This window comes from Protomyctophum bolini (assembly GCF_963924005.1).
Source record: "Protomyctophum bolini genome assembly, chromosome: 22".
Taxonomy (NCBI): domain Eukaryota; kingdom Metazoa; phylum Chordata; class Actinopteri; order Myctophiformes; family Myctophidae; genus Protomyctophum; species Protomyctophum bolini.
In genome coordinates, this window is record NC_137883.1 from 16175518 (window position 1) to 16187446 (window position 11929).

Here is an 11929-nt window from a genome sequence, read left to right on the forward strand (position 1 = left end):
TGGGTTATCAAAAGATTAAATGGCCATATACTGTTTATATACCGTATGTCTGTCTAGGTGGGGCAAGGCATGCAAAGCAGAAACCTGCCTGGCTGCAGATTCCTGTCAGTGTGCATAGTACTTGTGTGCTTATGTCGCCACCCTGTGGAAATTTCAAGGAAGAGGCCAGCAAAGCAAGATTTGTTTTGTGATTTGTCTGTGAAGAAGACACAATCTGAGAACCCATTGGCAAATGGCAAAAACTGTGTGTTGTGTTAGTAAATACAAAATATCAAGTACATCAGAGGGGTAGGCTACTATGCAAATGTAATCTTCAAACACAAATGTCATAGTATAGAAATAGGCCAATGTTATTAACCTTCCCAATGCAATGCTTCATGTCATGTTCCATTAGCAGCCCCAACAGCCACTCTGTTTTGTTTACTTTTTCACTACACGTGCTGCGCACCAGCATGGGCGGGGTGCCGTCAGATTAACGCAGTGACAGACAGTGACTCTAGCCTACAACAGCAAAGGGATTTAACAAAATTAGAGCAGACATGCTGTACAAAGTGTACATTACATCAACATAAGCATCAACATAACCTGCGGCTTCATTTGTCCTCGTCTCTCAGAATCATCTTCGAGCTCTTCTGCAGTCGCAAAATCCCCCCGTTCAAGGATGTCGTTGTCAGACTCGCAGACACCGGCAAATGCACTCTACGGTAAGAGCATCATTAACGCCTATATAGGTCTACTGTATGGTGTGATGTATTAAACGCATCTCTCTCTCTGTGTCTGTCTCTCTGTCTCTCTATCTCTATCTCTATCTCTCTCGCTGTCTCTCTCTCTCTCGCTGTCTCTATCTCACTCTCTCTCTCACTCTCTCTCTCTCTCTCTCTCTCTCTCTCCCCTAACACAACGTTTGAAGTTATGAGTTATGAGTGACCTCATGCTGTCATTAATGAATGCATTAATTACCTCACTCAGTCAGTTTCCCTCGGTTCAGTGCTTAGTGTGGGTGGTGTGACATGATATCACAGGTGATACTAATCATAGTCAGACTTTTTGCAGCTATAAGTGTTTTGCTTCGTGTGTGTGTGTGTGTGGGGGGGGGTGTACAGATATAATAATATAATCAGAATGTTGCTACAATATTGTTTCAGGGTATATAACTGTTGCAACATAGGAAATAAAAGCCACGCAAAGTAATGATATCTATACAACAAAATCAGAACAGTTTTGTGTAGTATGTAGGCAATAATAGTGTGTGTCACAAAATCTCAATGCACACCTGGACATTGGAACCACTGGCATAACACAATGAGGCCTACATTTGTAACCTCAGAAAACACAAGTTAAAAGTAGGATACTGTTTTTTTGTCAAAAAGTTAAAGCACTATTCTGATAGTAACCACTAACCATTGCTATAGAGTGCTTGTTCAGTAATATCGGTCTCCCACTCTCTAAATAAATCAGGAGAGATTTATTAGCTTTCGTTTGATAGTGTTCCAGTTCCAATTTTGTCTGCTCATTTCTTTGTGTCATCACTTCCAATTTCACTTTGTAGCCCCCAGCCAAGACCAAGCCCGCAACAGCCCTGCCAATCGGGCTCAGCCCTATTGGCACAGTAGGTTGTGCGTTGGTCTGGCGAGTGGGAGCCCCGGGTTCAATCCCTGCTTCTGCGTAATGCTACAACTTGTTACTTGCGCAAGCAGAGCGCGCAAGTAATCGTTTCGCTTGGTCTCTTCGAAGTGAAGCCAAGTTTTCTTCAACGGTAAATCTGTGCCTGGTTTGCTGGGACTAGTTACAACATTACGTCATCCTTGAGAGAGTACATGGTGTGTATATGACGTAATGTTACAAGTTACAAGTTACAAGTTACAAGTTACAACATTACGTCATATACACACCATGTACTCTCTCAAGGATGACGTAATGTTGTAACTAGTCCCAGCAAACCAGGCACAGATTTACCGTTGAAGAAAACTTGGCTTCACTTTTTGGAACCAAGTAACCACAGTATACTGCTAATCAAATTACAACTACATACTCTGTATGTAGTTGTAACTAGAACAACTACATACAGTCTGTGCCTGGTTTGCTGGGACTAGTTACAAGTTACAAGTTACAACATTACGTCATATACACACCATGTACTCTGGTCCCAGTTCTCAACGATGACGTAATGTTGTAACTGGTCCCAGCAAACCAGGCACAGACTTACAGTTGAAAAAAACTTGGCTTCACTTTTTGGAACCAAGTAACCACAGTATACTGCTAATCAAATTACAACTACATACTCTGTATGTAGTTGTAATGTGATTTGTAATTTGTAAATCTGTGCCTGGTCTGCTGGGACTACACAGATGACCATATCTCTTACGTCATCACTGAGAGCTAGTCATACATATACACACCGTGTACTCTGGTCCCAGCTCTCAACGATGACGTAATGTGGTATCTGGTGGGACCAGATTACACAGCTGACCATTTCTCTTACGTCATCACTGAGATACAAATCCAACTACAGATTTCGGAAGTATTTTAGATCATGTATATTTCAACAAATTTGAAAGTATTATTACAGAAATTGAAGTTAGAGACACATATTACTCTGATCATGATTTAGTATTAATATCACTATAGTACAAAATGAAATACATTTAAAACAATTGACAATTTACAATAAGTAATAAAATAATTATACTGTATAATATATTTTAATTCAGTTTATATACCTTTTCTTTTTCATCACATATCAATGATTCATTTTTCTGTAAAAAAGTAGTTAGGTAGCAAATAGTTACACGTAATGATTATACATTTCAAACGTTCCTTCACAGAGATACTGAGATGTGATAGTTTCCAGCGGTCGAAAGTACTTGCGCGCTCTGCTTGCGCACTAGTAGGCCATTTATGGCCTACTAGTGTGCAACAAGCAAGTATGCACTCGGCAGAGTGCAGTTCTAGTTTAATCTGTATCCTGTGTGAGTTCTCTGTCCTATTTGAATGAAGAATATTATCCCAACCTTAAAATGCATTTTCTGTTAATTAAAGACCTGAGGAGACATGGAGACTCCTGTTACTGAACCAACACTCTAATAAGTTCTATAGCAGAATATAGAGCTAGTTAACGCTTAGTTTAACAAAACAATTTCACTTACTCTACCTTTAACTAATTTCAACCTATTCGGTCTTTCGCTGGCAGTGTTAAAGGTAGGCTACAATACAGTATGAGCTATCACATTTTAGCCAATTTTAGCTAGTAGTGGACAAAGTGAGTCAAAGTATAGATACTCCTTGTCAAATATTACTCAAGTAAAAGTGAAAAATTATAGTTCTCGAGTAAATGTACTTAGTTACTTGTTGTGGCACTCGCACTGTCATTGTGTAAAGAGATTCCTTGACTCACCTGTTTGTATCTTATTCACCGCTTCTCCGTAAGCCAATTAAGCCATGGAGATTTCCTGACGCATTTAGCCTATATAGTGTGTGCATACAGTATGTGTTAACTTGTTGAGGAAAAACGTAATGATGTAAACATAGTAAATAGCTAGGCCATATCCAGCATCTATATCCAATATGCAAGAGCACAACATAGTTTAATTTAAGAACCACCACTGGCCCAAATTATTTAGAGTTGATATGACAGTGGCCCACATTAACCACTTAATGAGCACAGCGATTCACCACACTCTTGTAATGCCGCAGAACGACCAAATGCAATAAATACAGAAAGCAGGCTGCCAGGCAGTTGTTATGTCATAGCTCGCTGTCTCTGGATGAATAACTGGGGCAATGGCACAGTTTTCTCTCTGAACCCTTGCCTGTTCCACTCTCCAACCCCCCAAACACATTGCCCACACCCATCATGCTTTTTTTTTGGCATAAAATGCCCATGTCTCCCTCTCTCTCTCTCTCTCTCTCTCTCTCTCTCTCTCTCTCTCTCTCTCTCTCTCTCCCTCTCTCTCTGCATGTCCTATCTACTGACAAAAAAGGCTTAAAATGACCCATAAAACAAAACATATGTGAAGCAAAATAAATGCATGAGTTATTTCACCACATTTGGCGCTGATCAGTCTGGCGGTTTGTGAGTATACACACACACACACACACACACACACACACACACACAGTCACACACACACACACACACACACACACACACACACACACACACACACACACACACACACACACACACACACACACACACTTCTAGATAGTAGTTTGTCACAGCCAGGACGTAAAAACTGGTAAGATGAGGAGAAAGACAGAATGCCTTCAGTTCACACAGTTCACAAACTTCACATGCATGCTGATGGGCGTCTACTCTATGCAGGCTCAACTCAAGTAGACAGTGTGTGAGGAGAGAACAGAGGATTCCACAACTTAAAACAAACATTCTGTCTGCTTGGATTAGTTGAGCTCAGACCATAGTGTGTGTTTATGTGTTGATGTGCGTACTGTGAGCGTGTGTGCGTGCATGCATAAGTACGTATCTGATTAAGTATTTAAGTGTTTGCTGTCCTTGTGGCGTTCAGCTCCTCTCTGATGTCATGTCAGGACAAGCTGGTTCTAATACTCACCATATGCCAACGAACAGCAACAACATGCACCTGCTGCCCCCGTTAACATTTAATTTAATTTGACTTGATTACGTGTGTCGTCTGCTTCTTAACAGTCACTGTAGAATAGATAGATGTATGTTGGATCTTTGATGACCGTTTTCTGTGTATTTGCTGACTGCGTGTGTATTCTAATGCCTGCAAAGTGGGGCCTGGGGTCCTTGAGGGGGTTCCAGGGAGTCCCCAGCAAAATGAGGAACAGTTTAAACACTTAAACACTTAGCTATGTTTTGGCTATTGGGAAATAGCCCATCTACAAGCTCCACATGTGATATGTTGTGAGCTTGTAGATCTGCTATTTTTGAAAAATGTCCTCTTTGGCACAAAATCTTTATAAATGGTGGACAAATATATATCACTTCCGGGGCTCTTGAAACACTGTTCTAATGGTATCAGATGTATTGTCATTCCCTCTTCAGGCTCCTGGGTTGACCTGGAGGAGCTGATAACAGGACCACAGGACAGTGTCTCATTTGAGGACAGTGTCTCATTTGAGGACAGTGTCTCCCCTGGAGAGCTGGAGGGAATCCTGCTGGTGGCTCAGCTGGAGAGTGACAGGTAATTAAACAAATAACGCAGACGTGTGTGTGTGTGTGTGTGTGTGTGTGTGTGTGTGTGTGTGTGTGTGTGTGTGTGTGTGTGTGTGTGTGTGTGTGTGTGTGTGTGTGTGTGTGTGTGTGTGTGTGTGTGTGTGTGTGTGTGTGTGTGTGTGTGTGTGTGTGTGTGTGTGTGTGTGTGTGTGTGTGTGTGTGTGTGCGTGCGTGCGTGTTGCGACACATAGTCGGCAACATTTTCCTTTAACGCTTCATTGTGCAGATGTTTTCAAGAAAATAAAAACGATTGTTTCATAAACCTAAATCACCATTGTATTAGTAGAGAGACATCTGTCTGTAGGCAATTTGGGACCCCATCTGAGAGACTAGTCTGTACAGTATACTGTATGTCTGCATGGCACTCTGTCCCCAAATGTGTCCACCAGAGGGGGCCTAAAAAGCCAAAACTTTGGCTGGAACAGCATTGTAGGTCTGAGTGAGAGTCTAGTCTACTCTCATAATTCATTCATAACCCCTAGGTCTGTTGAACTAAAACAGTGGCCCTCAAACCTTTTTTAATTTCAAGGACACCCACAACTCTTGGAGTGTACAAATGGAACCAATTGGACGCTTACAGGTACATTTGGTTCAATTTGTAACAGTCCGAGCCAGGGTCCTGCATGGACGAGACTTTGAGACCGCTGCAGTAAAATAAATGATGGCCTTCAATTAATAATACCTATTTTATAGCTACTAGCATAGAAGCTCAGGAACTTATTATGAATTTATTTGTATGAATTGTTTTAATTGGTTTTAAATATGGGTGTCTTGTCTGCAGTCCCCCTCAGACTGAGACTCCACCGATGAGTGAATCCCCCCAACCTTCCAATGAGCACGACAGTCAATGTGTTACCATACAGGTATTCCTAAAACATTCAAATGTTTCATCTTCATCTGCCTTACTCATTACAATCATTTTACTTAAAAGTGGTTAATCTAGACTCTCGTCTTGTTTTACGGAACCTCTTTTCTATCTCAAGGAGGAGGTTGAGCAGCGAGTGGATGCTGAGTGGGTCTGGGACTGGTCCAGCAGACCTGAAAATATGCCACCAAAGTACGTCCTGAATTCTTTCACCTCTTTTCTGTGGTCGAAAGTTAAACCAACGCATTCTCACTCCCACGTCAACGTATAATGATGCTTGGTTCACTTCTGAGCCTGAAACTAAACAAACGGCACCCCGTTCACATCCCATGTTGACATTTCTGACTGTATTTTCTTTGTATAATGTTTTGAGTGTGTGACCCAAGGGGGTCTTCACCAAGTGTCACTACTATGTCACGAGATGGGAGTGAAAATGTGCCGTCTAAACACAACCAGCTCGTACTACGGTGACAAATTGGGAAGCATCTGAGCAAGCGTCAGGCCTTTGTTACTGAGAGCAAAATGATCAGTATGCAGACAGAACAGAGTCAGCAGATGTGGATATCACACCGCTAGGCATTTCATTTTATTTTACCTTTTACTAGTTGGGAGTATAAGAATCGGCCATCGCTGAAAAGCAACACAGCACTTGGCAGTGAGAATGCGTAACCTAAACAAGTCAGACCTGCTGAATATTTCATCATTAAAGCCAGACCAATGTATCAGCGATTAATTCATAGCCAAAGTCATTGTTCAAATTCAGAAAGCCTTCAAAAAATAGCTATTTATTTTGTATTGGGGTTTAAGTGGTTATATGTTGTGCTTATAAGTTAAATGTTCTCAAAGAGAAACTTTATTTAAAGGCCTTGGCTCCCCTCATCTCCACCTCTGATCTCTTATCTTCCATCTCTCTCAACTCATCCCCTACAGAGAGTTTGTATTCCATCATCCTCAGCAGGGGTCCCTCAGTGTGAGGAAGACTGAGGTGATGAAGAGAGGAATCCTCTCCTCTGATCTTCTCCTTATCTTTGTCCCCTCACTGTTGGTGTCACACCTCCTCACACTGGGAGTCGGGTAAGAAACACACACGCGCACACAAACACACGCACGCCACGCACACACACTTTGCTCTTTAGTGTCGACCATTTAATTTTGTTGTCTAGTAAATATCTCAATTTCACATATTAAATAAAAACTTGTATTTATCGTGTATATTCTATATATTCTTTTAGGATCTTCATAGGGAAACGATTAGCTGCCTCTACAACCAGCATACTGTGACATACTGTATGGTCTGGCTAGTGACAGTCCTGTCACCCTCCTCCTGATCATACAAATACATACTGTATGTACCTGTATTCGAATGTCGATCCAGTCATGGGTAGGCCTGTCACAATTATTACATAATCGTCCAATCGCAAGAATTTGAGATAATTGCGATTGTTTTTGCAGAATCGTCAGTATCGTTTCCATGTTAAAAAAAAAGTATACATTTCCAAACATTTTCCCAAAATAGCTGACCTGCGTCAGTTATTGTAGACCAGCTATTTCTGCTATTTTTTGGAAAATAGCTGATCTACAATTTTGTGTGACAATTAATCGTCAACTTACTGTAGCCCATTTTGGGCGGGAACCCATTTTGGTGTTATGTTATGCTTTAGCTATTGAACAATAGCAGATCTACAAGCTCATAGCGTGCCACCGAGCTTGCAGGTCTGCTATTTTTGAAAAGTCGAAGAACGACTGACATAGAATCTGATCTCAGGTCAAAATGGGTTAAATGTGTAATGGCGACAGCCCTAGCCATGGGGAAACCACAGAAGACGGCCTTTCTGTTCTACCGTCTCTGTACATCTATTTATCCACCATGCAGAACTCTATCCATGTTCTGTCTGTTAGTCTGTGGCCATCTTGTAAATGACCAAATGGATGGTACTGTTTGGCTAGTTGGCTACTCATCTAAAGTGACGCTGGCGTAAAACATCATCAGAGAAACATAGATTTTTATCACAGCTTCATCAATGAAATCAGTGGAGATTCACAGTGCTAACATGGTTGCAATGAGAGAGAATGCATGAATTGTATTATATGTTAGCTATCACCCTCTATAAGAGTGATTAGTTTACAGCAGTTCTTAGGGGTTTGTGCTCTGACGTTGTTTTATTTCGACAAAACATAAAATGCTGTCTCTGTGCTCTTTGTCCCCTCAACTATCTGTCTGAGCTACAATGACCCCATTAAATATCAACCTTCACTACCTCAATGTGGATCTTATTCTCTTTAAGTCAGGAAATGTATTTAGGTATTGTAGGATGTATTGTAGGATGTACACATGCTGAATATGATAATATTTGGTGACCATTTCAAGGGACATATGGGGCAAGCCTTACTATTTGCAGAATCATGGCATGTTTATTTGTATGGATTGTATATAGAATGTATATTTCAACAACAAAGCAATTCAAAGTTAAGTGCTTTACAAAAAACAAGTTACTTGTTATTTATAATGTATAACTTGCACATAATGTTTATTTTGTCAGGACATTATGTCTGGCTAGAAAGGCTGTACAGTACTTTCAGAGAGTCACATTATGGCCCAGTGTGTAAGCTGCTCACGTACAGTACAGTATTGGAAACCACAACATCTGCTGAAAAGCTGACGAGCTCCTACAGAAATGTTGTGACATCATCACATGCACCAGTCTGTCCTTTTCCGTCTGTCATCCCTTACATCACTACGTAACTCTTCCTTTTCCCTTTTTTCTTTAACAAGCCGGCTGCTCTGACCAGTCATGGGTTTGACATTTTATTACCTTCCCATGAACGAGCAAGACCTCCTTTTCCCTCTCTGGCCCTAGTCAGCATCTCATGAATATAGCGGGCCTTGTTGAACTGGGACTCAAGCAGAGTTGTCTCTGTAGTCTGTACTTGGGACCGCTTCTTTCCGTCTACACCAAATGCCTTTGCCAAAGATCTGTGGGCTAACGTTCCCCGCAAAATATGGTTGCTGGGGTTCAAGTGGTCAAAGTCATACTGTGCAACTGTGCAAGTCTTTCAATTCAAAGATTTGATATAATCTTTCACTGGAATATTTCTCACAATAACCTTTCCACATAAATAAATGTGTTTATTGACAACAGTAAACACTATTTTGTTGTGAGCTCATAGGACGGTTGTTTTCGACCACACAACGCCATCTTATGACATAACTTAACTGCCTAGTGAGTAAATTGCCTGCATTTGTTGTATGGCCGACTCCGAGCCCAATGAGTTTATCAGCCATTAGCAGAGTGTTTGATGTGCAAGGTCCTGCTGAGCCCATTAAACCACCAAAGCTGACGGTGCAACAACATGCTGCTTGGACAGACCACAAAAACACCTGGATTGTATTCATGGGACATGTGTGAGCGTGAAAACACACACACACACACACACACACACACACACACACCATGGTACCAAAGCATCTTAGCCCAGAATTCATAACCTGTATATCAAATTGAAGAAGTTGAATTTCTTCTCCTGCATAATCCTGTTGTGTGATGCAGTGACGTGTATAATTTATGTGGAACAACGGTTTTGGAGCGTTCCTTTTAAAGCAGACTCGATACCGTTTCCAGTATGGAGGGGTAGGGTATTCTACAATGCCACATCCCCCACAATTACACGCCTATTAGTCTACTTTAAAACCTTATAATGACTTCTTCATGCATGGGACTGTGTCACCACCATATGTTCAGATGATGTAATAACTGGAAAAGGAAATATTAGTTTATGTAGTGTGTATTGTCATGTAGGCGTCTAGGTACATGTTATCAAGGTATAGCTCGCAGCCTCGCACAACTCCAAACAGTCTCAAACTTCTTGAGCAATCTTACCGGGTGCGCAGTCGGGTAAATAACTTTAACAGAAATGTCTCTTAAAAGAGAAAACCAGCACTCACGGAACTCATGTTTTAACTTTTAAGGCACTCTTAATTTATTTAAATGTTGACATGGTATGCTGCAGAGCAGCAGCAACGAGGTACATGTGGAATATCCACTTTCAACCCGGCGAATGTTTCAAATTCCCCCCTCCAATTTTTTTATTTTAAAAGTTGCCAAAATAGCAGGTCTATCACAGCTTGTCGCTGCGTGATGCATTGTTTGTGAGCTTGTATGTCAGCTATTTTCACAGCACATTGTGAGCTTGCAGATCAGCTATTTTTCTGCGACACCGTTGTACAATTAAGTATAAAACAGGGCTTAAGTAGATGGTGTCAAACATGTGTGTGGACAGGCTATCTATTGTGGACGTCGTCCCATCGGTTTCCTAGTGGTTAATCTCATATAACAGTCGGGAAGCCTCATAGGACAGAATTCTGTTGGTCTAGACATTCTGGAAGAAAAGGGTTCATTTCCTGCCCTACACTTCAGAGATCGTACATCTGTCTCACTGGGAAAGGCATTATCTACCCACTCCTATGTACTGCTAGAAAGGAAATACAGGATCCTGTTTCAAAGAGTTTCTGTTCCCAACAAAGGAATGCTTTTAAACACGGCATGTCATCCATGACTTCACATTCAAACAAGGTCATAGAGGCTTCCCACACGAGTACGTTCGATTTACCAAATATGGTCAGTTTCCCTACTGTATTATCCAGTGTCTAAACAGGCTCTGATATAGTATATCCTTCACGCTTCATCTGTTATCAAAAGCATGTGGCTTAACAGAAGCACACTTACTTAAGTTATTGAACACTGATTTTCAAAGTACAGTAAGGTCCAGGTGCCCCCAGAGGTCCTTGAGGGTGTTCCAGGGGAACTATGTGATTGATAGTTAGGAGTTAAATTAACAATGATGCTTTTACAGTGTAGTTTGAGGTCCCAGACATAAAATCATGTCAAACTAAAAGAATGTGCCAAGCACAGGTGTCCACCAGGCCAGGTAGAAGAAGTAAATCTTTATAGCCAATCAGAATGAAGTTGCGTGATCTTTTGACAATATCTCGTTATATTCTCTCAGAAACATTCATGATTTCAGGCATTTTGTTAAAAACGAGCCACTCCTTCAAACTTTGGATGCCAATGCCAATCTCAGCCAATCAGGATGGAATAAGAAAGATCTGTGCTGGAGATTATCTATACACAGTCCTAAGGACACACGGAATAGACAGCAGCGAAATCATAGTACAATACAATGATCCATGGCCTAATGCATCAACCTGGGGGTCCTTGAGAATCACTGTGAATACTTTAGATAAGCTAAGTTAGGTCCCTCCTCTTGGGCACAAATACATAAATTCTAACACTTTTTGGACACAAATTCTTCATTAAACATTTCTATGTTCCTTTGTTTGGGGGCCCTGACTCTTCCACTTTTACCTTCATAAACCTTGGAACAGAATTGCTTATCAGATATCAGTGTGTTTTAGGATGATGGTGAATTTGGTATGCTGTATACATGCATAGAGGCTTTTATAATAAATTGATGAATACCCTAACCGTACCACAAACACTTCAGGAATAAATACATTAACTATCTGATTTACGACACTACATTTATTTCCTCTCATTTGAATATAGCATACATTTGACAAATCTAATGGCTCTATATCGTCCATGACAAGACAATACCTTGGAACAGAAGTGCTTATCGGATATCACAGTGTATTTGAAGATGATGGTGAATTTAGTATGCTGTATACACATATAGAGGCTTTGATAATAAATTGATGAATACCCTAATCGTACCAGAAACACTTCAGGAATATACATTAACTGTCTGCTTTCGAACACTACATTTCTTTTCTCTCATTTGCATACAATCATACATTTTACAGAATAGCTCTATTTTGTGACAAGAGAATGATAGTCTTTGGTGTA

General features: G+C 40.8%; 1 protein-coding gene across 1 annotated transcript; it reads left to right on the forward strand.

Annotated features, from left to right (window-relative positions):
* Nucleotides 1-661: 661 nt before the first annotated feature.
* On the forward strand, nucleotides 662-7346 carry LOC308309666 (BCL2/adenovirus E1B 19 kDa protein-interacting protein 3; the record flags this gene model as incomplete). Its single annotated transcript, XM_080755578.1, has 6 exons — nucleotides 662-704; nucleotides 5030-5168; nucleotides 5982-6063; nucleotides 6184-6257; nucleotides 6996-7139; nucleotides 7298-7346. The coding sequence occupies 6 exons, from the start codon at nucleotides 662-664 to the stop codon at nucleotides 7344-7346; spliced, it is 531 nt and encodes a 176-aa protein (XP_080611704.1).
* Nucleotides 7347-11929: the final 4583 nt, after the last annotated feature.